The sequence below is a fragment of the Neodiprion pinetum genome, chromosome 6, assembly GCF_021155775.2.
Source record: "Neodiprion pinetum isolate iyNeoPine1 chromosome 6, iyNeoPine1.2, whole genome shotgun sequence".
Classification (NCBI taxonomy): domain Eukaryota; kingdom Metazoa; phylum Arthropoda; class Insecta; order Hymenoptera; family Diprionidae; genus Neodiprion; species Neodiprion pinetum.
Genome location: NC_060237.1, coordinates 27397615 through 27424764, shown reverse-complemented (window position 1 = coordinate 27424764; position 27150 = coordinate 27397615). Strand labels below are relative to the sequence as shown.

General features: G+C 39.0%; 5 protein-coding genes across 8 annotated transcripts in view; 2 read left to right on the top strand and 3 right to left on the bottom strand.

The window, feature by feature from the left end:
• Window positions 1-76: 76 nt before the first annotated feature.
• LOC124221448 (adipose-secreted signaling protein) lies at window positions 77-1435 on the bottom strand. The gene is made up of 4 exons (XM_046631485.2): window positions 1262-1435; window positions 643-760; window positions 429-566; window positions 77-316 (listed from the first exon to the last, which is right to left on the bottom strand). Exons 1-4 carry the CDS (start codon window positions 1272-1274, stop codon window positions 94-96), a joined length of 492 nt encoding a protein of 163 aa, XP_046487441.1. The 5' UTR covers window positions 1275-1435; the 3' UTR covers window positions 77-93.
• Adar (Adenosine deaminase acting on RNA) lies at window positions 1390-20726 on the top strand. 2 transcript variants are annotated; one of them, XM_046631458.2, is made up of 8 exons: window positions 1390-1690; window positions 1782-1837; window positions 1933-1993; window positions 2415-3248; window positions 3601-3986; window positions 4094-4388; window positions 4505-4695; window positions 19515-20726. In XM_046631458.2, the coding sequence occupies exons 1-8, from the start codon at window positions 1642-1644 to the stop codon at window positions 19617-19619; spliced, it is 1977 nt and encodes a 658-aa protein (XP_046487414.1). In that variant the 5' UTR covers window positions 1390-1641; the 3' UTR covers window positions 19620-20726. The 2 variants fall into 2 exon arrangements, with proteins under 2 accessions (XP_046487414.1, XP_046487415.1); XM_046631459.2 differs by lacking the exon at window positions 19515-20726 and adding an exon at window positions 5041-11247.
• On the bottom strand, window positions 13245-18386 carry jef (major facilitator superfamily domain-containing protein 6 jef). Of its 3 annotated transcripts, none has more exons than XR_006883813.2 (11): window positions 17818-18386; window positions 16703-17282; window positions 16093-16512; window positions 15888-16009; window positions 15594-15819; window positions 15370-15504; window positions 15002-15271; window positions 14662-14920; window positions 14296-14589; window positions 13960-14214; window positions 13245-13649 (listed from the first exon to the last, which is right to left on the bottom strand). XR_006883813.2 is itself a non-coding variant. In XM_046631456.2 (11 exons), the coding sequence occupies exons 1-11, from the start codon at window positions 18252-18254 to the stop codon at window positions 13639-13641; spliced, it is 2886 nt and encodes a 961-aa protein (XP_046487412.1). In that variant the 5' UTR covers window positions 18255-18386; the 3' UTR covers window positions 13245-13638. The 3 variants fall into 3 exon arrangements, 2 of the variants coding, with proteins under 2 accessions (XP_046487412.1, XP_046487411.1); XM_046631456.2 differs by having other exon boundaries at window positions 13245-13641; window positions 14075-14214; XM_046631455.2 differs by having other exon boundaries at window positions 14075-14214; window positions 17818-18385.
• The window catches only part of LOC124221443 (heme A synthase COX15), a 12234-nt gene continuing 5221 nt past the window's right edge, over window positions 20138-27150 (top strand). The window contains exons 1-3 of the mRNA XM_046631466.2: window positions 20138-20264; window positions 25928-26045; window positions 26146-26376. The gene's annotated coding sequence lies outside the window, so the exon portion shown is untranslated. The remainder of the gene's footprint in view (window positions 20265-25927; window positions 26046-26145; window positions 26377-27150) is intronic.
• On the bottom strand, window positions 22731-26785 carry LOC124222338 (tubulin alpha-3 chain). Its single transcript, XM_046633159.2, has 6 exons — window positions 26588-26785; window positions 26148-26392; window positions 24822-25049; window positions 24344-24602; window positions 24103-24255; window positions 22731-23984 (listed from the first exon to the last, which is right to left on the bottom strand). Exons 1-6 carry the CDS (start codon window positions 26783-26785, stop codon window positions 23727-23729), a joined length of 1341 nt encoding a protein of 446 aa, XP_046489115.1. The 3' UTR covers window positions 22731-23726.

The window sequence follows — 27150 nt, the reverse complement described above, 5'->3', positions numbered from 1 at the left end:
GCGAGTTCAGCGACCGTCCCGATTTCGCATGCTTTCCAGTAGGCAGACCTTGTCTTTAATCCAAAACCATTAAAGAAACCCCCTGTCAAAATTTCAGTCCTGCGAATTAAAGCCCGTCCAGTCCGATACCTCGTCGTCGTCATCCCCCTCAATGCCAATACTCCGAACCCCGTTTCGCAATAAAGGAGTACCTTTTCCTTTGCCCAAGACTCTAGCGTTGAGAAGAATTTTTAAAGGGTTTCCAGACTTGCAGCACATTACTTGAATTTCTTCCTTCAACAGTTTTTCTTTGTAGGCCAGCAGCTCCACTTTCAACCTGTTGAAGTTTATTTATTCCAACGTTATATCAGGCGATAGCATATCAGACCTTGCTCTACACTCTGTATCTTTGTTGTAAATCAACCGTACAACCGCAACTATATTCTTACCTCAGACCATCTTTGTCGTGTGCAAAGTCGATGACACGGCAATTTGTATTTGGAATATCAACAATTACTGCAGGTGCCAGAGTTTTCCCCTCGTCCTGTATACAGAGATTCCATGGCACGGAAAACTCTACGTGGTATCTGTGATGACATAAAAATTTTAGTTATTCAAATAACAGATCAATTTGGCACAAAACTGGATAACACTTATGTGTACTTGTGATAAAGTTGCAGGAAACCAAGGTGTACATCCAGATGACCATGCCGCTGAGGATAAATCATAATGTTGTTGTCTTTGCCGACTCCGCTACCCCCTCCAAAATGTACGTGGTGTTCTAAAAAAAAACATAAACCATCGTCATTGTGTCAGAATTATCGCTTGCCTTTTCAGTGCCATACAGTCTGCTCTCGAAGTTCGAAGATTGCCAAACTTTCTTTACAGAATGTGAAAAGGGGACCCAAAAGTGTGAGAATTAAGTTAAGGTGAAAATATTTGAAAATTTTCAAAAATATTCCTAGTCCCATTATCCCTTATCCGCTGTTTAACGTCACATATTTTTCAAAAAATGTTGCAGATTTTAAGAAGCTAAATGAGGTTTCAAAATCACTAAAGAAAAAAGTGTTGATACGCGTTCGAAATTTCTACACCTGCAACGTGAAACAGTATGACGTGAAAAATGGCGGGAGGGGGGCGAGCTTGAGGACGTGTACGTCCCTGAGCCGAACTCGTGGTTAGGTATCGAGCCACTCGCTAGTCGTACTAATATGTTGAATTTCGCGCACTTTAGTCCGAGGACCGAGGCGGGTGATAGGCAGCGTGTCGAGCGATTTCTTACCCTTTTCTCCCATGATTGAACACGTCGTCAAGCAACAGTGTTCATCTAGACGCTAGGTGTGACTCGTTTGACAAGGGGTGCAGTAGCATTTAACCGTCGTATACGCTTACCGCAATAACAAAAGATTAAATGGAATTCCGATTCCCTCACCCGAGGAGTTGCCAAGGTGTAAAATAGTTCGGGTGCCGGAATGAAGATGGGGCTGCAAGTCCGAGGTTCGGAAGTCGGCCGCAGTGGCGCTGTACGCGTTGCCACCTTCAGTGTAGTAATCAAAATCAATGTAATGCAGTCCTGCGAGGGTTTATAGTGTGGTGGTTGCTTTCAACTTGGCGTGTCTTACCGTTTACACACTAAATATTAATAATAAAATAATAGCAAGCATGTCGAACGGCGTGTCGAGCCTCAACGACGCCGCGAAAAACTCTCGAGGTAACGTTCGGGTTCTAATAAAAAAAACTCAACTCGAAAACAATCCTTACGCCGTCACGACTCTCTTCTTTCAAACTAATTCATCTTTCAGAACAACGGTATTCTGAGGGTAGTTTGGGGAGGCTGCAGGCGAAACACTCGACGGAGGTAAGTGCCAACCCCTGGCTTTCCAATTAGGGGTATTTTTAGATCTTGCTCTCTCTTATTCACAAGCCTACACTGACTTGTCCTCACCCTTTCAGATGGACCAACCTAACCCCTGTAATCCGAGCCTTAAGAGGCCCGCGGTTTCCGATAACGAAGGTTAGTACCTCTTCGCTTTTTCAATCACCCTGCTGAATCTCGTACTACTTCTCTGATCCCTCCCCCTAATTCTAAGATATGTCACAATCCTTTCTTTCCACATTGATTTTACACCTCGCAGACCTCAGCCGGCCTCTTCTGTCGCTAGCAATTTTAAACAGTTTCGTAGAGCCCTTCGTTCAATTTCCCTTCCATAAGCCTTAGGGTGCTATTTCGTTGCTGAGACACTGTAACCGAATCCGTTACAACCTTTAAGAGCATGAGATAATTGAATGATATTCCTACTGTACACTAATAGCGTTGCGTTTAGCGTGAAGAAATCAGAACTAGCATGCCGTTCAAGATCCGTCTCACTTTTACTCTAATTAAATAGCACCCTTGGCCATTATTCTGCTCCTAAGTTTTACCACAATTTATTTAGGTGGTTCACCCCCAAAAAAGAAGCATAAAAATCCCCAGCCAAAGAACGCCGTTTGCGCATTAAACGAACTGAAAACTGGAGCTGTTTACAAAGTTGTTCGTCAAACTGGGCCGACTCATGCCCCGATATTCACTATAGCAGTTCAGATAGATGATCAAATTTACGAAGGAAAAGGGCGCACAAAGAAAATGGCAAAACATGCAGCGGCGGAATTGGCATTGAGAAATATCGTTCAATTTAGAAATGCCCCAGAAGTTCACCAAGCCATCAACTTGGTATGCCATCCAGTGATTCCTATAGAGCCAGATTTTACGAGCGATGTAACCGAGAGAGATAACCACTTAGTAAATACGTTTAAGACTCTCAATCATGAGCCTAAAAATACAAATAAATTTCTGGACAAAGGACCAGTCGCTCTGATCAACGAACTGTATCCCGGTGTTATTTATAAGTGCATATCAGACAGTGGAGAAAGCTATGCTAAATTCACGATCGCCGTTACCATAGATGGTGAAACATTCGAGGGCACTGGTCCTAGTAAGAAACTGGCCAAGGCGGCGGCTAGCAAAGCTGCCCTTGCTAAATTGAAGAACGTCCATAGTTCTTCTTTCAGAAGCCCTCTACCAGCTCGCGTTATCTCTAATTTCTCTAGCGGTGGTCATTGGCAAGAACAGATGACCCTGCCTCAAATGCTCGCTGATAAAATAGGTAAAATGGTCAGCCAGAAGTTCACTGAATTGATGCAGAATAAACCTCAGCACGCAAGACGCAAGGTTCTGGCTGGGATTGTGCAGACTCGTGGAGCCGATGCAGAACTTATTTGTGTTACAACTGGTAATAACAAACCTCATTTTCTACTACTATTTTTGGTTTCATTTGTTGTTCGTTTTCGTAAATCTTACCTTTATTTTCAATGCATCGATCTTGAATTGTGTTCAAAGATTGCAGAATCTAGCGGAACCTGTAAATATTAGGAATGCTAATCACAAATCACATACTAGCTATAAATTGTAATTTTTGTCCAGAAAATCTTGAATCATTTTGAAATTTTTTATAGGAATTAAACTGGATGCCCTGTTCGACCTGATTTTTGATTTTTCTTTGTATTATTATGCTTTGAAAATTTCAAAATTTGTTGTGTAATTGAGGTGAATTTTTTTACTGAAATCGTTTGGTTTACTATAAGGTACCAAATGCGTGTCTGGTGAGCACTTGAGTGTCAGTGGGGGTGCTCTGAATGATTGCCACGCTGAGGTAGTAGCACGAAGATGCTTGTGTGAGTATTTATATAACCAGCTAGAACTACATCTGGAACATCGGGGCGAGGAATCGATTTTAGAGGCAACGAAAAAAGGCTACAAGCTAAAAGACGGAATACAATTCCATCTCTATATAAATACTGCGCCGTGCGGAGATGCCAGGATATTTTCACCTCACGAAGAAAATGAAGCGATCGACAAACACCCCAACAGACGAGCAAGAGGTCAACTCAGAACGAAAATCGAATCTGGAGAGGGTACTATTCCTGTTAAAAGCAGCGAAGGCATCCAAACTTGGGACGGCGTGCTTATGGTGAGTTAAATTTTCGGAGCGAATAGATGCGAGGGGTTGATGAGTAGTGTAATAATCGTTACAAATCTAAAAATTGTCTACATAGTGTGGCCCTATTCCATTTTTAGGGTCAAAGGCTGTTGACGATGTCGTGCTCGGACAAAATAGCTCGATGGAACGTTTTGGGAGTACAAGGTGCTCTTCTGAGTCACTTCATCGAGCCAATTTACTTACACAGCATCGTTCTTGGCAGCCTGCTAAATCCCAGCCACATGTACCGTGCCGTTTGTGGTCGTATCGAAAACACAATTCAGGGTTTGCCGCCACCATACCGACTGAACAAACCGCTTATGAGTTTAATCACATCTTCGGAGGTCAGACAACCGGGAAAAGCACCCAACTACAGCGTTAATTGGACAATTGGTGCGTCACTGTGATAATCTTAGTATTATTGTTGAGTGTAAATTAAATCCGAATATCGAAGGAATCGTTGGCATTTGAAGTTGTTGAATAACAGACGGATAACAATATTTTCACAGGTCAGACGGATGCTGAAGTTATCAATTGCACTACAGGAAAAGACGAAGTTGGAAAACCGTCGAGAATATCCAAGCAGGGTTTGTTTAGAAAGTTCTTCAACCTGGTTGGAAGAATAAACATGATTGAATATGTGGACTCTCACAACTGTCGTCATTATTTCGACGCTAAATCGTCCGTCGAAGATTATTCGGTAAGTCAATTTATCAAATTTCAATTTACTACAGTTCCATAGTTACAAAAATATCTGAGGTCGAAAATGAATGAGTTTACAGCTAATCACAAAAGCCCTAGTGGAGTTTTTTTTTTTTTTTACTTTCGAGTAACCGATGGGCAGCAACTCGAGCACTTTTGTTTCAGTTTTTTTAGTAATTCCATAAATTGCAGAGGAACACTACCTTGATTTTTAATGTTAAACAGACTAAGCATGCTTATTAGTTCTGGAAAGTTATCGATTATCGCTATAGTAATACACCGAGCAAATAAGTGGAATTGACTCCTTGGAGTTATGTAAAAGCATGTTTGTTTTACTATGCAGCTGGCCAAACGTCAACTAAAGGATGCTTTTGTGAGAGCACAACTTGGAAGCTGGGTAAAAAAGCCAATAGAGCAAGATATGTTTGAAGTTGATATCTGACTAGGCTCGGTAATTTCTGAGCCTTTCGATAGAACGGGATTCAGAATTTCGGAGTATGTAGTTCCTAGCGTAAAATAGATCGCTCGCTCGGCGTGTCATGTCGCGGCAGAGTTTGGCACCAGTAAAGCATAAATCATAGGATCTCAGCTAAATTTTAATCTTTCAACTATTTAGGGATACACTGACTTTTATTAAGGGGAACGAGGTATAGAATTCTAAGTATTTGAGAATTCATTCTTTTAGATCGTTCTCTCGAACCTCGAAAATCATATACATTATCACTAGGTTTTATCATTCGTATAAAGTCATACTAAACTTGGACCATCATGTTTGTCAACAGAATTATTGAATTCCTCGTACAAGGTGGTTTGAGACGATTAGTCTCATATTTTTATTATGATTCGTCTAGTCCATAACTCTGAATTGAGTTAAAAAACTCAAAAGTACCAGTGAGTAAGTTTGAAAAGGTGGGGGTCCATTTCAAACCGATTTTCTTTCACCCTTCCCAGTGCAGTGATTAATCGATTTAGTCTTAAACCCAGTTATGGTCCATTTATAGATCAATTGACTTTGACTAGTATCATAATTCTCTTGCCTAGAAGTACAATGAAATAATGATCGATAGACTGGTAGTAAAATATAAGGTACGTTATTTCACTGTAGTAGAACGTTTTACAATAAACGCGTAGTGGCCTTAGATTTTTCGTTATTTTGATGTTTAAAAAACCTCAACGATAAAGACAATGAGAATACCAGTTAAACATATCTACCCTTTTTTTTAGAATTAAAAGAATTATGTAGTTTATATCTAGTGTCAGTAATTTGTAATTTAAAAAATTTCTCTTACCGCTCCACTGCTCTCAATTTTATTAGGTAACATCTAATAAATCTATCGTAGATGAATCCAAATATCGGTTTTGGATTAAGGTTTTAAGATATCTCTAAGTCAGTTTTTTTTTTTTTTTCTTCTATGCTAATCGCAAGACAACGTGGGCTATGATTTTCATTTGTCAAATGCATTTTTTATCTCATTGACCGAAGATGAGAATTATAGAGGTCTGTAGAATTTTTTGTTCTTTAATCTTATTTCTTGCACAGACATCACCTTAATGGTCGTTGATAATCGCTTTGAATTTACAAGAGGAGATAGTTTTACATACTGCATCCCTAATGGCTGTGAACTAAAACCAATCTCAATAAGTTACGACATAATTTCTTACTATACTTTATCAGGGTGGCGACAAACCGGGAAAACCAGGAATAATCAGGGGATTTCGTCCATCGGGAAAAGTCAGGCAATTATAATAAATCATAGGGAAAAATGTATTTTTTTAAAAATCGTTGTCAAACATCAGTTATGCTTCGTAAATTCAGTTGACCTAACTTTCAGACGTGGTGTTGTTCAATTTCAAATCATTTGTGCGAAACGAAGCAATACTATGTGGTTTTAGATACAAAATAATATATTCAAAGCGCACAACTTCTGGAGCTTTTGGTCATAAAAGCTACCCAACCTAAGTTGCGTGGGAAATCTTCGGGGAATTCTAAATTTCTTGACGGAAAATTTCAGGGAATTTTATTTGTGCAAAATTGTCGTCACCCTGTTTTTCCAACTACCTTTGGAACCTTACAATCTTTATTATGTAATGTTATTATTAATATTGTGCTCGTTCTTTTTTATCATTGCCAAACAAACCTCTTGTTGTTTTTTGCTAACCAATCAAACTGTTCAATCAAGCTCGAAATCAGATGTGCTCAAATAAATACAAAGCTGGATTACTAGTGTGTAGTGATTTCTAAGAAGAGATGTTAGAAAGTCCTATGATTATTGCCTCACTGTGCCAGTATTAGTGACAAAAAATTGAAAGAAGCTAATTGAAATGAAAGCAAAGAAAACCAGAACAAAAATAAGACGACGAAAACAAAACTCACGATAATTCTGCCGTAGTGTCACACTGCTCGAAGACGGTCCAGTTTTGCGCAAAAGTCTGTATACTTTTAGGAACTATATAGTTTGTTCTGATTAAGCGAAGGTAATTTATAATGTTAAAGTTCTTGTTCAAGCCAAAGCCTCAATAGATGATTATTATCGTACCACCTATACTCGGATCTTGATTTTTATCATTGTATCTTGGTTCACGTTACAAACATATCTCTTTACGGTTACAACCGAGGCTGCATGAGGGGTCGTCGCCCGTCTTCGATCTTGGAATATTTTATCTCGAATTGCTTCCAAAACCGAGATCCGAGTGTACCAAAAATACACTAGCGAGTATTAGTATTATTGACTATCGAACGTCATTTCCTCGACAAGTTATATATCCTCTTCCTTAAAATTTTAATAGAACGATTTTAACTGAGTGTTTAATACTTAGGATAAAAAGCTCAAAACTTCTTACATTCAACAAAATTAGTATATCATGATCGTTGCAAAGTTTTCTTCAATATTGAATGTCAATTTTTCTTACCCGAAATCCTTGATCAAGGTTTTACTGTTTTCTGGTATGCAGATGCCAAGACAATTTTCTTTTTTCTCCCAATCCTATTTGCATTGTGTTTTTATTTTTGACAAAAATATTATTAGAAACTTTTGACAATTGAAAAATATTACTCGAAATATTAAACCAGTTTTGTTCATAAAAGTTGATTCGTTCATCGCTTTTCGAATTCTGCCCAATTTGATTTTTTACGCGACGTTTCAAGAACCAAGTAATATACAAATAAAAAATAACGTTGAAATAAAGTAAAATGGTAAAAATAAACCGACAAAAATTTCGCACGTGTTAACAAAGTCTTAGACTATGTCTTCTTTCACTTCGTATCTTACATAATATTACCACAAAAACAAAAATAAAAAAAAAAAAATTAAAAAATAAAAAAAAGAAGTAGCCCATACAGGATATAGCGTTGTGGCGAATATTGTAGATTCGCGTTAATTAAAATACGTATAAAAGTTTCAACAGTTGATACTTAATTAGAAACATTCACATACATGCATATTATGCGTAGTAATATTCTCTCTCTAATTATAGCTACATAGGTTGATCATATTAACAGTTAGAAACCCTATTAAAAAAAAGAAAAGAATAAATTACAAGAAAACGAAACCTAACGACAAAAAAAGAGGTAAGAAAAGAAAAAAAAAAAATTACAAGTATCGATCATCGACGAACATTTCAGCCTGTTAGATTTTAAGCTTAACTAGTGCCTCTAGTTATAAAAAGTGATGAATATCGAGAACAATGTTCGACGAGTTAATAATTAATTAGATAATTATTCAATTAAACTTGCCAAATTAGTTTGAGTATTTCTTCGATTATTGTTACGCGACAAAGGATTGGGTCGTCCTTTTTTTCCGGCTATCTTTTTTCAACGTTTCGGTAGCTTGAACCTGGATCTAATCCAGTATAATAATTAAACATTTGATTGAAAAATTGCTAAAATCTATTCTGCGAGTTACGCCCTTTTTCAAATTGATGTGCGGGGTGTAAAATGAGGTCAAACGACTCAATTAAAATCAGGGCGGCTAGGTGGTCTAGTGGAGTAAGGCTCCGGTAAAGCATCGCTAGATACCAGGTTCGATTCCTGGCTCCGTCGTTAATTTTTCGAATTTACCAGTAGTTCAAAAATTATATACGTTTCACAAAATGAAAATTACCTCGTGATTAATATTAATGTTGATGATGCATATCCGCATTTCAATATTAGACGGTCATTGACTGTCTTACGAGCTTCGCACCAAGAAGCGTAAGATACCAAAATGTAAACACTTACAGACATTCTTACAAATGTGCTCGAAGAGGAAGAACACTTTCTATATTCACATATACTATCACAGCACAAGAAAACAAATTTGAACTTACTGGTAATGAGAGGAATTAACGACATCAGAGTCAGGGCGGCTAGGTGGTCTAGTGGAGTAAGGCTCCGGTAAAGCATCGCTAGATACCAGGTTCGATTCCTGGCTCCGTCGTTAATTTTTCGAATTTACCAGTAGTTCAAAAATTATATACGTTTCTCAATTAAAATCACATATCACTTATCGCATTCCAATAATAAAATTCATAGTTAAAATTATATCTATTGCAAGAAGAATTTTTGGGACGATCCAATTATAGTTAGTTACATTACGCATACGCTGAAACGAATACATAATATTGTGAAGAAAAAGATTTGCATTCGTTACATGTTGAATGTAATATATCTCATATTATTTTAGTTTCATATCAATAAATTCTCCCATCTCTTTCAGTCAGCCACTATTGAATTCCGGTTTTACACATTACTTTTTATTGTTACCTTATATACTGTCCTAGTCGTCAAAAAATTATACGTACATGTTTGTTACATAATATTTTTTTAATGAGTAATATGGTCACAAACTTCTGTGATTATCCTCATTTTTATTTTTTTTTGGATTATACGTATATTTTTATCGAATGAATTTTCTTATTATTATCATCGTTTTTCTGTATAATCACTCGAAGCTATCAAGAAATAACGAAACATTATACATACACACATACATATATGTATATAAAAATTGACAAAAAAAAAAAAGAAAAAAGGAATTTTAATGGACTTGAGAAACAAGATGAAAATCTCTCAAATGTTTTGACCAAGGTATTTGCATCATATTGATGATTGCGTTTACGATTTAATAAGTATGACTGTATATCAGAAAGTAAGATGCCAACTAAAATTTAAATGTCCACACAGTTCTGAAACATGTATATGATTAAAGAAAAAGGAAAGAAAAAAAATTCATTAAAGACACCATGTTCGTACCAAATGTAAATTTATATCCATGTTGCACCTGTTTTTTGGTGATAATGTTGTGCAGACCTTTTTCTGCTGAGATGTGTTTCTTTTTTTTTGTTTAAACGTTTCATCTTCAATAGTTATATTTGATGTAAGTTTCAAATCTTACCTTCTTTTTCCCCCGCGTTCTGGTCACGATATCCGCAAAGAATCGAGAAAAACGCAACGCAGCGAATCTTATATCTCCCTGTGATATTAACCGTGAAATGTAAATTTGCAGGTCGAAGCAGGCAAACAAAAGAGTTTAATGAAATGAAAAAACGAATACATAAAAGGAAAATAGAAAAGCAAAGCCATTTTTTTTTTTTTTTAACACTTCAAACTCTTATATTACATTTATCTTGATACATTTCCTATAAAAGGTATTATCTATTACCCAGTTATTATTGTCATACTTTGCAATATCCCGTAAATGATTGAATGAAATTCAGATTCGTATAATTTCAAACGCGTTGTACATTATTCGTAATAATTGATTCAAATGATTGGAAAAATATTGCGTTACTGAAATATCATTCTGCAAATAACATTGTAGCAACATTTACAATTATATCAAAGGACTTTTGCACGGTTCACTTATGTCAATGAAATGATATTCACATTCTTATAATAACATGTAAAGTATGACAATTTTTTTTGTTGTTTTTTTTTTCTCGTAAATTTTATCTCTTACATGTAAATTTATAGGCTTTATAGGTTTGAACTTTTTTTTTTTGTAATGATATGTATGTGTTTTTGCCGGAGGTTGATTTTTTCCTCTCCTTTAACAAGATATGCTTAGCATAATATAGAAGTTTTTTTTTTTTTTTTTTTTATTTTTACACTTGACAACAAGCAATATCTAAGATAATTAAAAAAATCTTTACATCTGCACTTGAACATCTCTACGCCGTTTTATTTATGTTTCAACCAATGCGTGTTGGATATTTTTATTTTAAAATCGTACGTTTCGAGCACCTCTAATTATAGTGCACAGTAATGTTAACAACGCAGAAAAAAAAGCAATAATTGGATTTCAAGTGATGAAAATAGTGGAAAATAGAAATTAAAATTCAAGCAGCAAATTTTAATCGTTTTACCAGGAAAATCATAGTTTGGACGAGGAGCACTTAACCGTAATAATATACGTAACATTGCGGCATATATTCAACCTTACACACATATATAATTATTTAATATCATTGAGTTTATCTGTATAATATGTACTTTCTAATTATTTTGTAAACTTAATATACCTCTAGCTTCTGAATAATATTTTATTCATATTGTGACTTGCGGCAAAATATATGCCTTCGGCAAAAATTGCTCTTTCTTTTAAATAATTTATTAATAACTTTCTTTTTTTTCAACCCTTTTTTTCAAATAACGAAAGCCGCAACAGTATATCTATACAGTAGTTCGAATTACAATGAAACAAACGTTTTGCCAATGTTAATACCTTTTGACGATACAATTGCGTAATTATATGCAAAGTTGTTTCAATTGAAAAAAACAGTTAATTTCAGATCTTCGTACAAAAACTCATTTCGATTTTGCTGGTATAAGGAAATTTTTTATATCCTAATCATACGATATCGGCAATATAATACACGTATGTCGACAAACTCCTCTATTATATGATAGTAAAATATAATGTAATTGTATATAACTTTTGGATAAAATCTATACAGTTTTATTCACAACATGTATTTATATAATTGCGGTCAACATAAAATTTGAACTGGTATTCCGTTGTAATAATAATAATAATAATATCTTAAGAAATTCACGAGAGTATTTACAACAATGTTATACGTCAAAATTTATATTAATCAGATTAATACGAGACACGCGATGATCACCACATCAAATTACATGATATTTCCAAATGGATGGACTTATACGCATATAATTTGTTTACGTGCCAATAATTAATCTTGCGGTTTCTAACTGCATCGCGGTTAACCGGTCAGATATTAGTTTCACCTACGAATTTTTTTTCAGAATGGTGATCGATAATGACTCAATTTGTGTCAAGTATTATTCTTTGAAGCTGTACATTCTTGCACGTCGACATAACAAATTTCTTATAATAGAATTGTTCGAAACGAATCTTACGTACATCTATAGAACAGTGACGCAGATATTCGGGTAAATGAATTTCATATATATATATGTGTGTGTGTGTGTATATATATATATATATATATATATATATATATCTTTTTATTCTTTTTTTTTCTTTTTTCTTCATCCATACTTGTATATATTATAATTTAATATATTTATTTACTTCTCATTACATTCTATAAAATATGTGTTCTTGTTTAATCAACGGATGGCTAAGCTTCGTTTTTATCGTTATTACAGATTTTCAATCCATAACTTATGTATATCTTATGCATACGATAATAATTGGATACGTCTGTATTGGGAAACTTTGTATAATAATGTTTTTTTCAAATTGTGATATTCATGTTATAAGATATGAAAATCCTTAAGAACAACTTTCGGTCTCGAATCTATTACCAACCGAATGATCGGTTAAATTTCTTTGTAATTTTTTCCGTACGACTTTTATACATTCATCACTCACGAGCATAATATATACCCGCAGGTATAAATTTTCCAGTGCGGCATTCCAAATCATTCTGCGTTATATTTATCGTTAAATATATTTATATAATATAAATTACAATCCCACGATGTGTGTCGGTTGGATTAAAAGTGTTTTTTTTTTTTTTTTTGTTAGCACAAATGGTACGTGAATCATAAATCGTTAATTCCGACTACCTTAGGTGTTTAATACGCTCGACGATGTCGTGAAAAAATCTTCACGCATAAACTTCGATAGTTAACAGATTAGAATACAAGAAAACAAAATCGCTGATCCTTGTGTGATATCTTTACAGGTTTCGTATTTTTACACTTTGAAAAAGGGTATAACGTCTCCGAGGAACTGGGGTGCTTCTTTAGAAGTGTAATCTTGTCAAATATTGGTAAAAATTTTGCTCTCCAAATTACAAACGTTCCGATTACTAGTTGAGTAATTTTTTTTTCACATGGCGAGATATTTTTCATGTACAACCGAATATCATTAGACATAAATCTCGGGTAACGTTCGTGACGCGACTTTATGAATCGTCTTTAAAAATGCGCAAATAGAAAAACCCTTCGATATAGCCGATTACATCGAAACTTGATTACCCCGTTCGCGGTATCTACTATCCCCTTAATCCATTCCCAATTCGTGAATTTGATCCCTGCTTATTTTTGCATGAATGGCAGAAAATTTAATTCGTCAGTTAACCAGTTGACGATACGTAATACATAAATAATAATTTTCACAGCGGATTACGCAAGTTTTTTTTTTTTTTGTTCACGCCATGCAAAGGTGTGTACCTACTTAAACGTAATATCAATAGCGAGATATGTTGTTCGTTTGTTGTTTCCCAAACAAGCGATCCAATCGATTATCTTTAAACGTAAATTGCAATAATGTAATATGTATAATACCATATATAAGACTCGAGTGAGAAATAACAAGACGGTTAAATTCTGCGACGCGTCCTGTCTCATCGGTGTAATCAATTGGGTTACCACTCGTAGTCGTGCTGGTGAAACGGATTAGTGCAAGGCTGTTGGGCGTGGAGATAGGTCTCCGGTACTTTTGCCAAGTCGTATTCCCTCCCGACCACTTCACTGTAGATCTGCCAAGCAGAATAATATGTTAAACGAATCGTATTGGTACATTTCTTGCGTTCACATCCACTCGGCGATTGGCGTACAAAGGTATACGCATGCGGGAGAAAATTCTTGTCGACCAAGAAGCGAGCTAACAAGTGCGTATCTCAGTTAAAAAATCAGGACAACGACGGTGATGTAAAATAACAAGGAGCGAACGTAAAATGTGCGGTTTTTAACGCTGTAGCTGGGCGAAGAAAGCATGTAAATGTAATATACACATATAATATAGTACAAGTACTGTGCGTCAAGGTATGTTATGTGCGTGTTATGTACCGTATTTGACTGGACGCGACACTGCGAGACGCGAAGATTTGATCATTCGACACTATCGGGCAAACAACATAATGAACGTCTAATATCGATATTAACGGGATATTCCATGCTCGACCTGGAAGCTCCTACGAATAAATTCATCTTCCCCTTTGCCGGCCACTCCGTAATTATAACCACCGCCTCCACCTCCACCTCCACCTCCACCTCCACCGCCTCCTCCGCCGTTCAGGAATGGATTCGTAGGATTAGTGTTCCCTGCGAAAAGAGGATAGAAAGAAAATTTCGTCGCGAATTCTGTGAAGCGCGTAAGAGTGAGAAACCATCCCTGAAACTTACCTCCGTTACCACCGGGAATATCCAGGTTTCCACCTGACGTCTGATAAGTGGCACCGTATCCCGGTTCCTGATTGGCCAGCTCGTGAAGTCGACTCGAGCTCAAAGCACGAGGAATTGCGTTGCTGGGAACTCCGTGCGGGGCCAAATGCGTTGCTTCGGCTACTTGGTGAGGGTCTTCCGTCTGTGGTAGTTCCGAGACGAATCCCGTGTCCTTTCGGTAAAAGTTTATGAATATAAACGCGGCCAAGACTCCTATGCAGACCAGGCCATAGGCTCGGAAGGTTGCTGTGGTGCCTGAAACGGATCGGTGTTCAAAGTCGAGCCTGTCGTCGTGATTTATTAGCGATTCGTCAATCCTGAGCTCACCGTAACTGGCGACAAACATTCCACCGATGACGGCACCGCATCCTCGACCCAATCCGTGATGAAGACCCTGGAGAACACCTTGAGCGCTTGATCTCAGCTGGGGTGGCGTGTTGTGAGCGATGTAGCTGCAGCAGGCTGCCCAAACTGCGGCGTGGGTGATTCCCTGCATGAATTCGAAGGGGAGAACCCACCAAGGATTCTTCAGCCACGAAATGTACAAGAAGCGCAGTATGTTGCCGACTAGTCCCAGACAGAGGACCTGTTCGAACAAGAGTCATTGGTATTGCGATCGAATGGTCGTGATTATTGTGGTCGCGATTTGAGGGAGTGTTTTGCCGACCTTGACGTGCCCGATTTGTCGGATTAACTTGAAGCTGAAGAAGTAGGCGAAGATCTCGGATATGTGATTGATCACCGAGGCTACTCCGAAGAGCGTCGGACTTCCTCCGTAGTCCTGCAGGTGCCAGAAGAGGAAAGTGAATATCAGCCCTATTCCAAATCCCATGAACCATGCAACGAAGAGAAAGGACGCGCACTTCAGGTCCTTGAACTGGTTCAGGACTGTGACCCATTCGGGAATTTCCCGCGTTGTTTGCGCGAACATTTTCGTCTGGAAGACAGCAAGATTTTATTTAAACTCGGCGGATCGACAGAAGATCGTAGAATTTTTTGGATCTCGTTTCGATTGTTCAGACGAAACGCTTGTACCTTGCCTTCCGGTGGTTGTGGCTTGGGGTCAGGGTTTCCCGACGAATCTTGAAGGCCCGGTAAATTCAGCTGCTGGGACAATTGACTCTGAAGTTGTTCTTCCCGGGTTGGTTCGGCCGCAGGTTTTGACACTTCCTAAATAACAGAATCGAGTTCATAGCTCAAAAGTCAGGAACCACAATTTTTACCGTCGTTTATCGTGCAATTTTTGCAGTTCTACTCACCGGTTCCGCAACGGGAAAATCATACTTGAAGTTTATCTGCGTCGCGGTGATCAATGCTGCGCCCATAAGGACGCTAAACGTGGCGAAGCAAATGGTGTAATTTTTTTCTCTGGCGTCTGGCTCGCAGGGATGATCCGGAAACGCGGTGCTGTGATCAAGGGCGATTCCGACGAAGAACATGGCCAAGCCCCATCCCAGACTTCCGAACATACGCTGGTGTCCGTACCTTCAACATTGAAACGAATGGAGGTGGTGCCAAGTTCAGGAGTCCCGCATTCCGCTAAATATTCCCACCTGTCTGCGTCCTCGCCGAGAAGAGTGATGACCGCAGAGTCAGCCAAGGTGATCGCAGGTGCCGAGAAAAACTCACCGACGATGACGAGGAGGAGCAGAAGGAAGAACGTCTTTTGGATATCCTGTAAGGAAAGTCGAAGATCATTTTTCACAGTGATAATCAATCCTGTTGCGTTATACGGAAGTGGAAAATGAGAAAGCTTACCGAAATTTTGTATACGATTGAACTGAACATCGGCTTGACCAAATCCTCGTCCTCTTTTTTGTTGTAGTTTGCGGCGTAAGTGACCGGAAACGGACTTCGGCCACTTGATTGTGGGACGTGATACCCCTTTACCGAACGACGACTCCTAGTCCCAGACGTTTCCGTTTCTACATCTTCGACGAACATCAATTTCCTCAGACCCTTAACACTCATACCGTAAATGTCATTTTTCGAAGCGACAATTTGTCTCGAATTCGTTTCCCGTTTACCCAACTTCTTATACCTGTGATGCCGCAGGATGTCCGAACCCCTACTGACTATGTTTCTCTTCACCATTACCTTTTCTCTTGGAGGTTTAACGTGCGTCTTCGACTTCGTGTAAGCCTTCTTCGGCGGTCTGCTTTCGTCCAAAGGCTCGTTCTGGAACATGTGAAAAAGTCAAGGAAACACGTCTTCACCGTAAAGTGAAAATTACATATCGAACAACACTTTGTCTACGACTTCTTGGAAAATTCGATTCACGGATAGAAAGTGGCTGTGTGTTTCTGTGCTCTACTTTAGTGACAGTCAAGAGTAGTTATTTCCTAGACTCACCGACTGACTGACTGACCTTTAAAAACCTTTTGTATTCCAGAACGTCAGCGGGTCTGTTTCTCCGTTCCAAGCTCTTTAAATCGACGGATTGGACGGATGGATCCGGGATCTCCTCACTTTCCATGAATTGCTTGTACTCCAGATCCTCGGCAACGCCGTCTTCGGGGTCGAGGTGTGTCTCGCGCGTCACCCTGTTACCCTCCAGGTCGTAGGGACTTTGAGCGTCATCAACTTCATTGTTATCTAAATCGTAACCCAGGGTTCGCCTCATGTTGACATGATCGCTCGACGCTCGGACCCGCTTCGAAGACCTACGATGGTCGTATTCGGCGCCCCCAACATCTCGGCGAATCCTTTCGAAAACCACGTTATCCGCCGTCTCTAAATCCGTCATGTCGTCGTCGGGACGGTAGTAGCTCTCCATACTGACCGAACGCTTCCCGATCCGCGTGTCTCGCTCGGGGTTCTTAAGCATCGGCACGTCGTTTTCTAAAACCATGCACGATATAGCCGGTGGTTCAATGAAGCCCAGAGGAAGGGTGAAGATTATCCAGCAGGAAAGCGATGCGAGAAGAATCATCTTCCCCTTCTGCCATCTGAAAAGACGTGCAAATCACGGGTAATACATTTCGTTGTACCGTTATTCTAGCTTCCGTTTCAAACCTGCTTCGCACAACCGAGACAAAATTTAATCAATGTTAGCTCTTAATTTTATTCCAAACATTCGCCAACGCTGCGAGAGAATGGCCGATCGAACGCTTATTGACTATTTCTATCAGTACCAGCTTCGGCACTAATCCCGGTTAATCAATCTCTCATCCCCCGCAGCTCAGCACCGTTGTTTAGACAAGGGTTCTGCGAGTTTATTTGCCCTTGAGAAAGTAGGTCGCTGCCCTGCCCTGATTCCCTTTACGTATGTACCTAAAGTTGAACTGAAATCCAATTAGACGCAGCGACCTATTCAAGGCCTCAGCCCCTTACCACCACGGAGAAGAACCAAGAAGGGTAATCGCTTATCGAACAGTGTAAAACCTGGGAGAAAATCTGGAAGATCTGCCTGTCAGCTGTTGCGGTATTGAAGGAAATGCGTGTTAATAAAGCGAAAATGAGTGTCACCGCATGGATGCTCACCTGTCGGCAAGTGAGCCCCAAAACGGAGCGCTGAGAAACTCAACGAAGGGTCTGGATCCGATGAGAAGACCACACTGACCGGCGTTCATTCCCATCTGCTTGAAGTATACACCCATCAGCGGGAACAGAGAACCGAACGCAGAGTAGAAGAAGAAGTAGAACGTTTTCACGGTGAGGAGTTCCTGGTCTACGGAGCCGAACAGGTACTCGAGGATGTCGCTCTTCCCACGAATCTTGTGAGTAGCCTCCTTCGGCTGGGGGTATACCGTCGGGTCCACCTCACCCTGGGCCTGAGGGTCGACTATGGGTCTGATCCCCGGGGCCGCGGGGACTCCGAGTCCTCCAGGCTGGCCAGGAACCGACGGAAGGGAGCGGGCAACGCCGTCGTGTCCAGTCCCAGTCTCATAGTCGTAGTCCTCGTGGCCATAATTCTGCATCGCTGAACAACCACACTGTTTCCCAGTTCCTGAGGACAACCAGCCGCTTCGCTGGACACCTTGCTCACCTCTCACCTCTGTTTCGCTCACTGGACTCTCCTCTCTGTCAATCCCTTTAGCTGGTAGCGAGAGGTGCCAAATCGATGCTCCGACTCTACGCTCGCGGTACCAAAGGGAAATCAATATGGTGACGTCAGTCGCGCAGACGCCATTCGTGCGACGGTATGCGACCGACCCTCCTTCCTCCTTTCCTTCCTTCTCCTTCCTTCCTTCCTTCCAACACTTGTCTACACCACCCCTTTAATCTTGCTATAGACGCTTTTTACCAACCCCCGCGAACTTCGTCCCCGACACTGATCAAAGGGGATTTTGAACCGCAGCGACGGCACGTCAGATCGCTTTTTTTTTTCATCAACTGGAATTGTTAGCCTCCTCGAATTCGTGCCGGCTAACCTGGCTGTGTTGTAAAATTTTTGCTCGCGTACTTGAACTCGTGGCTGCATCCCACTTTTATCGAGATCAATGCCATTGCTACTATACACTTTATCTCTGTAACGCTGGACGGGAACGTCTGATTACTTACATTTTTTTTTTTTTTTTATACTCTGCGTTATTATATCGTGGAACAGACATATTTTTTTAAGCCACATTAGCTAGGTCAGTTTATATTCTACCGTATTTCTAACAGCTGTATTGCCACACCGAATTAGGCAATCATTCTGTCTCGGATAAGTTATTTTCCAACAACGCTAAATCGAGGTTCTTCAAAGGGTTTTGCACGATATTGTAATTTGTGAATAGGTCTTGAGTTTCATTGTTCTCTTCGGTAATTTCTGTCGGTTCCCTGCTAATCATTCTCTGACCTGTAATCGATTGTCAGGCTTGACTTTGGACCGCATGTAATTTTAGAAAACTAAAAGTTCAACAAACGAGTAATCACATCACGCATTGTACATATTTTCTTCCTTATTCAAGGACTGCAACTGATGCATTGATATGCCTGTACCGTGTAGTATTGTATGTTTAACGCTATCAGGTGACGTACTAGTCGTAGATCTCCGACTGCGATTTCTAAGTAGAACAAACCGATCGAGTCCGTCAGCCATAGATCCCATATTATGCTGTGCATAAAAACGAAGCCGACGCAACTCTGCATGATGATTAATTTCATCGGAAGTGTTTACGACAATTGAGAATATAACGGATAAAGTTGAGGTGCTGAACATCGAAATGACCCTTTTCAACGAATATTAATTTCAGATTGAACGGATTGATACACAGGTTTCGTACTTTGGGATAAAGTTCTCTTTGAGGTCAACAGATGTACCAACCAGAGCTCGTGCGTTGTGCGAGTCTCACTCATAGTCGGAACAAAAAACAGATAATAAGGAGAGAACAAACATTATCTTGTGATTCTACGAACTGCGTTTGGATGATTACACATCATTACGCTACAGGAAATAACGAGGAGGATCAAATTGGGGTAAGGTAATAATTATGCCACAGTGATATTGATAGTTGATAAATAAATGTCGCGATATTATTTTCTCCACACTTTGTGGTAATACAAAAAATGACTTATTAAATTAATAATTATGTACATCTTCCGCTTCGGGGATTCTCTGCATCTTATCTTCAAACTCTTGTCTTGAGGATAACTTTTCGCATACTTATCGGGGCATCCCTCGCGTAGGCAGCCGCCGCGGAAGTTGAGGACGGAGCTGGCTTTGGAGGCCCTTGGAACATGCAGGTTTTGGCAGTCTTCAGCATTCGGCCGTTGTTTCCGGTACGCCAATAAACCGTTCTCACCGCCTGCTTACCGGCAATGTAAGATATTTGTCCACCGATCAACATCTGCAAATTGAAATATTGTTTTTATCAACTGTTAAAGATTTGCGCAGCGAACGAGACGTTTAAAACTACTCAAAATAGTCCATGCATCAAATAACACCGATCAACGTCACGAATTTTGAGCCTGGGTTCTAGATGTCAAATTTTGATTTCTACCACGTAAGTAATTAAAGAAAAAATATTTTCGTTAAATAAAGTTTGCTTTTTATTTAAACGTGATGCTATTTGCTGCTTATACTATCAACCAGACACTTCAAAACTTATTTATCAACGTAAAAAAGACAAATTTTATAAGTAATAAATGAAGATTCTCGTTATTACTCTATCTATAGAATCAGAATTATTCATTTAAATAGAAACTCCAGTATTGTTCAGCCATTTTTTAATTTTACCATAATTCTTCTACCCTTGAGAAAATTCGAAACAAAACAATTATGTGAATTGTCGAACCGGATAATCGAACTTGATGAAGTTTAAGAAATATTGTACAACTTACTTTGCTTGGTAGTGTTGGTTGTTTGGTACCAGGTAAAAAATGACTAGAATTGGTGATAATATAACTTTGCAGTTATATCGAAGAAGCTGTTGCGCAGCGTTTAGTAGCGGCGTTCAGTTATTCATTCGCACTCACTGACAGCTACTTGGAAACTAATGTCCAGCCGCGGTCAGCACTGCTTATTTATACCGATCGCACCCACGTCACTTCTTTGATAAATGAAATCGCGGGTCGGTTACACTAGTTTCTATCCCCTCCCGGGTAGACAAATGTTTATTCCGGAAAAACAGTTACTCTTCGCATCTTCCTCGGTTTTGTCGTTCTTCTTTTTTATTCCCCATCATTTTTTCCTCCACTCGGTCGAATAACGCAACTTTATAAACTTTACGTAAGTCGTATTATCGTACGCAAAGACCCGCTGACATTTTCATTACGCATTGATGCATTTATGATCCTTTACAAATAATGTGTTACTACGTTCAGTGATTATATGTGAGTAATTTACACATTCGTAAGAAAAATTTTAACAAAAAAATCGTACGGACTTTGTAGACAGCTTTGTCATATGAAAATAATTTACAGATCGTGTTCTTTTCGCATGTCATCATTTAGACCGGAAAGAGATTGCACGACTCGTCGATACTGTATTTTTATATTTTCTGTAGTAACATGAAATTGAAAAGTCTTCGCGGTTCGTGAATAGAAATTGCTATGAAAAACTTGGCACGTGATCGACACGAGATACCCGTTGCAGCGTGTATTTTACTATGCATCACATTCCGGGTCGGGTTTGAATCATCCAAAATGAAAAAAAATAAATAAAAAAACAAAAACATCGATAAGTTATCAGCTAAAACAAGTGATTTTAACGTCACTTTCAGTTTCAGAATCCGTAACAAAAGTAGGCCAGTGAACAAAACGGGATCGAAGTTAATCGTCTGACGTTATTCCCCACGTCATATGCGATGTGTACTGACGTTCAAAGTTTCGTAATCATTTCAAACAATACCAAAAGTAACCATAATAATAAAGATAAAAAAAAATAGCGCCAACGACGGTAGTTACAACAATTATTAATACCCCATTATCGTTATAACACGTGTTATTGCACCGAGTACCGTATTCATGTAACTATATTTGATAATGTTGGTATGGATACGAAAGTAAAAGAAATACGGCGATAAGTCATCGCCTTAGTAAATCACACTCGTTGTGCCTCCCATGGAGCTTGCACGCGTATAGAACATGCCGAGCATGCATTATAACGTCCCTCTGTCAACGAAAGATAATTCATTAATTATCATGTCCACTGTCCCATCCGTATTTCGAAAAATTTCCGCGACGTTGTATGTGACCCGTTCAATTACATATAGGCATAAAGTCCACATCGCGATTGCGTTTTCAAATATTTGTGCTTATACACGTGTAGCATCGAGTAAGGAATCCTGAAATATTCCAATCTTGAGAGCAGTTTGAGTCACGGGAACTCTTAGTGAGACTTGACCCACGTTTTCTTCCGCCCGTTATTCGATACGTTACGCCAAGTTCTTTGTTTTTTTCATCAAGAGGTTTAATTAATTACAATTTAACCTATTGAACCGCGCATAATCTCAGACGCAACACATCGCGTTGTTGGACCTTTAAACTCGACCGCCATTCCCTTCTCTCGGCGTTCGTTGTTCTTGTGGTTAATTTTATATGCTTTGCCATCATGGAAAGCAACTCGTATATAATGTGTGTTTGTAATATACACACAAATCTGTATACCTCGGTTGAGAGAAGCGGACAATGGACCAACTGAAAACTCTACTTTCAGTACCGTCCAACGTTTCCGTTGTACCAATAACCGAGAATTTGTCACGTTACGCGTAATTGTTCTGCGTCACCTCTTCTACCCGCAGTTCAATTACTGTACGTCTAGAAACGCCAATTGAACGAATTCTAAATTCAAACTCTGAAACATGATAAGTAATGGTCTTTCAAGTGCGTTCGCCACATTGTCGCGTACGCCGCGTGAGGGATTGAAGAAAAAATAAAATAAAATAATAATAGAAAAAGTATGCCTATACAGATAGATATTAGAATCGTGCACGTGATTCAAATATTATCGTTTAGATTACATCGTTAATTTTAAGTCGTAATTTCGGTAGCAGTTGGAATTTTTGTCAACTTGTATAATTATCTTTAATTAAATTATTTCAAACCGAAATGTATATAATTGACATGATTTATAATACTTATGTTGAAAGATTATAATATGATAGCGGATTTTCCTGGATGTAGTAAATCAAATTATCAGCTCGAGCATAATATCATCTCCCGCCGGTTATTTTTGGTTACACTACATTTAGCGTATGTATGTGTTTTATGCAATGTACCCGATATCAATCCACGACAATATTTACGTAGCTACAATGTCGCACGGTATTGTCGTTGAAATTATAAATGTACCGTAAATATGATTTTGGAATTTGTTTATTGTTACTTTTGCCAGATTTCATTCGTGCATTTGCAAGCAAAAAGTCGTGGGAGGTCTAACGATGTACGTATATGCATATTTATGTGCAATAATACTTCTAACAGTAATTAGTTGTAATTATCTCCCGGTAAAAAGTCGATTACATGATCATAAATTAATTCAATTAAGGAGTTTCGGTTACAAGCCTAAGCCTCGGTTCTTTATGTGCGTAATTGATGTTCCTCCGTTGTTCGAGACATCAAGTTTTTCTGAAAATAACTACAACCTAATTAAAGTCCCCATTCAACGCTACTCGTCGAAGAATCAATTCGTGCAGATTCGCGCTAATGAATCCGTTGCGATCGAGGCAATTTCCAAACACAATATCGGCGCACGTGTAATACTTGGAAGGTGAAGTCCCGCAAGCACATTTACATATATAATCGTCATCAGGTGTTGACGTAAAAGTTAATTGACGGGATAATTGAATTCGGTTTAATCGATCACCGAAATCAGCGCGCAATCAACTCAATCACAAAGAGCTCACAGACTCTCCTGCATCCAAGAATTATCATAATCATATCCGATTCGATAAGCCCGAGGTAAATTCCCCGATGGTCAATTTCTCCTCAACGTCCTAGAAGACTCTTCCACAACAAGCAATCCATCACATGTTTATTTCTTTGTAATCTTCAATCAGAGCAGCTATGTCGTCACGAGCATCCTGGAACTCCTCCTCTTCCATCCCTTCGCCGATGTAGTGATGAACGAATGCCCTCTTCTTGAACATCAGATCATACTTGTTGCCGATTCGGGCCCAGGCGTGTCTTACGGCCGTGTTGTTGCTCACCATGACGAGGGAACGGGACGTCTTCGACAAATCGCCACCCGGGACCGTAAACGGCGGCTGATAATTGATGCCCAGCTGAAAATTGACGACGAAACGTTATAACGCGTTGAAAGGGGGGCCTTGAAATTCCTTTTTGTCAGCCGAATCGTTGCGGTTAAAAATGGGACTGATTATAAGTGAGCAAAAGGAGAACCTTGAATCCTGTTGGGCACCAATCGACGAACTTTATCGACTTGTGCTGCTTCAGCGACGATATCGCCCGGTTCACGTCCGTCGGGCTGACGTCCCCTCTGTAAAGCAGACAGCAGCTCAAGTAGGCCCCCTTACGGGGATCGCACTTGACCAGCTGCGAATCACGGCGATTAATTAGCGCCGACTGATCGCGATAGACGTCGGAAATTATTTTTCCCACACGTAGATAGGTAGGTGCATACCTGATTCGATGGCTCGAAACACTCGTTCGTTATTTGCGCGACACTCGACTCCTCGTAGACGGCCTTGCAGCAACTTGTAATAGGCGAGTAGGTAACCAGCGGGAAGTGAATTCGAGGATAGGGAACCAGGTTCGTCTGGAATTCTTCAAGGCTGACGTTTATCGCCCCTTCAAATCTCAAGGATGCCGTAATGCTTGAAACCACTTGGGCCAACAGCCGGTTCAGATTTGTATAAGTCGGTCGTGGCACGTTGAGATTCCTAAGGGTGATGCCAATTATACCTTCGGAAACTACGTGAGTAACTGCACGGATTGCAAAGAAAAAAAAGAAAGAAATGAATAAATAAATAAATATAAATAAAACATTGGAATCTTCTCTGCAAAGTTTTAATCTCTCGATGGTGATTTTCGGTAAAAGGTAAAAAAATTTATCAGGAATCGCGTGCACGCGATATACACATGTGTACAGGTGTGTCTACCTGTCGCATATTTCGTACAGAGCTTCGTTGTCCGCGATGAAGCAACAGTCTTCAAAATCTAGGGTGCCGTGCGTTGTCAGTACGGAATTGTAGGGCTCGACGACTGCTGTGGAAATGTGGGGTGCCGGATAAATCGCAAGGTCCAATTTTGACTTCTTGCTGTAATCAGCGGACAGGCTTTCGAGCAGTAGAGCGGTGAAGCCGCTTCCTGTACCACCGCCGAAAGATCTGCTTACATATTACGTGATCATGCACAGTTGTCAAAAAGAATTTACATTATTTTTATCTCTTTCAGGTCGGTGCGTTTGATCTTTTTGGTATAAATATGACCCCTGTGTTAGATATTGTTAATTGCGCGTGTATAAAATATCTTTAACTTTCCACTATTCTGAGAAATAAAAAAAAGTCGATTTTTCGCTAGATCTAGATCTTAACGTTTCGAGGTATAGAAAATTTATTCTTTGAGAAAATCTCGAGAAAATGAATTAACGGAGTTTTATGATTTTTGTCTCAATAAACGGGATTCTGCCTAACTTAGAATTGATTAGATTTTGGGTTCGTTCAATCCAGCAGTACTCAAATTATTTAAGCAATAAGACTAACGAATGTAAATTTTGTTTGATAATATTATCTCAACTCGAACACCCCTCAAATTCAACCAGATTAACCATTTTTTTGTGATTGTTTACATTTATATTTGGAAATTTATTTAGTTTATATGAGCAATATTTATTTGAGAGCGATAGTTATCGTGGAGAGGGCGTGACACTGAACAAATTTAGCGAAAGGTTACGATGAGCTTGCCGTTTGTCACCATTTGACAATGAGAGTGGAATCTTACTGTAGGGTAATAAAGGAGGGATACTAGGAATCATATAATCTTTCATACTTCCCGGTAACATTCCGCTCTTGAACGGTTTAACAGCGATTAATGATTCGTAATTTTTCCTTGAAACTGACATCTACTTTATGTGCCTTTAAATTACATATTTTTACTATCTCTCTTATGAGGTCATGATATCACATATAAACTTTGTAACATTCAATTCAAAATACGTTTCTCATGAGCCTATGATACTGTTTTTTTGTTTGTTTACGTACAACAGGTAGAAAAGATCGTTTACCGAGAACTGCAGTATCTGATTACTGATTGCAAATGCTGTTGACAAGATACCCTTTTCCTCCTTGTCACGTGACACGATTCATGAACGACGTATGATATAGGTATGTATATTTAGAAAGCGTTGAATAATTTTGTAAATTTCCGAACACTTTCACTTTTCTTTTCATTGGAAATACGTTTATAATAACATTTTTATTGTAGACCTGAAAACGATGAATCCGGACAATTTCGGACATCCTTCTGATACTTTTCGAACGCGATCGAGGACGAGATCTATTGCCTCAGATCCCACCGAATAATAGCCTCTAGCGTAACAATTAGCTGCGTCTTCCTTGCCAGATATCAATGACGATGGATCAAATAGATCTCTGTAGGCACCGGTTCGGATTTCGTCGATCACTGTTGGCTCAAGATCTACAATCACTGTGCGAGGTACCATTTTGCTAGCCTTAACGCAGAAAAAGATTTACAGTACTAACTGAGAGACGATGTAAAAACGTGTCAATGATCCCTCTCAAAAAAAAAAATAAGTAAATAAACATAGAACTTATTCTTACTCTTCGCAAAGAGTAAGCGTGAGATAGTAAAAAGGACAACTCGTTGATTAACTCGGTAACGAGAGCGTATCATTTAATAGAGTTACTTGAGACGGAGCGAAGAATTTCTGAAACGACTTATCGACTACTTTGAAACCGTCGTAAAGATATCCATCCGACTTGATTCCATGTTCCAAGCAAAAAAGTTCCCAGCATGCATTTGCCATCTGGGTTCCAGCTTGACCTACAAATATCGTGACAACCTCTCCTGACTTACTTGCCGCTTGCCCTTTGGCCTTTGCCATTTTAAAATAAAATTTTGATATGGCCGAAAATTAAACGATCATTTTTTTAAGTGTGCTCAACGATTTTGGAAAACTATTTTCTAATTTTTACCGAAAAGTTCAATTTTGAACGCATTTTAGGTGGCCGAAAATAATGTATTTCTAAAACGTCATCCTGACGGATGGTAAAACGTGTTTTTTTTTATGTTTCAAGAATTCATTTGTCTCAGCTCGTCAACTGTTGGGCTTATTTTATTACCCATACAGATTATATTTCTGCATTTTCAGCTGACTAGTTTAAAGAAATGGTGAATTTTTTACCGTAAGCGATAAAATCATTCTAATGCAAGGTGATATTCGCTCTCAGTATCATGCGTAAATCGTTT

Bases quoted from the DNA above. Each gene is read 5' to 3' on its own strand.
- LOC124221448 (XM_046631485.2), bottom strand. The intron at 567-642 runs GTACACATAAGT...ATGTCATCACAG, and splicing joins TTCCTGCAACTTTATCACAA to ATACCACGTAGAGTTTTCCG. The intron at 317-428 runs GTAAGAATATAG...AAACTTCAACAG, and splicing joins CACGACAAAGATGGTCTGAG to GTTGAAAGTGGAGCTGCTGG.
- Adar (XM_046631458.2), top strand. From the start codon at position 1,642: ATGTCGAACGGCGTGTCGAGCCTCAACGACGCCGCGAAAAACTCTCGA. The intron at 1,994-2,414 runs GTTAGTACCTCT...CAATTTATTTAG, and splicing joins CGCGGTTTCCGATAACGAAG to GTGGTTCACCCCCAAAAAAG. The intron at 4,696-19,514 runs GTAAGTCAATTT...TATTAATTTCAG, and splicing joins CGTCCGTCGAAGATTATTCG to ATTGAACGGATTGATACACA.
- jef (XM_046631455.2), bottom strand. From the start codon at position 18,254: ATGCAGAATTATGGCCACGAGGACTACGACTATGAGACTGGGACTGGA. The intron at 16,010-16,092 runs GTAAGCTTTCTC...CTTTCCTTACAG, and splicing joins CAATCGTATACAAAATTTCG to GATATCCAAAAGACGTTCTT. The intron at 13,650-14,074 runs GTCGAGCATGGA...TCTGCTTGGCAG, and splicing joins TTATTCGTAGGAGCTTCCAG to ATCTACAGTGAAGTGGTCGG.
- LOC124222338 (XM_046633159.2), bottom strand. From the start codon at position 26,785: ATGGCAAAGGCCAAAGGGCAAGCGGCAAGTAAGTCAGGAGAGGTTGTC. The intron at 25,050-26,147 runs GTCTACAATAAA...ATATGTAAGCAG, and splicing joins TCCGGATTCATCGTTTTCAG to ATCTTTCGGCGGTGGTACAG. The intron at 24,603-24,821 runs GTAGACACACCT...CATCACCCTTAG, and splicing joins CTGTACGAAATATGCGACAG to GAATCTCAACGTGCCACGAC.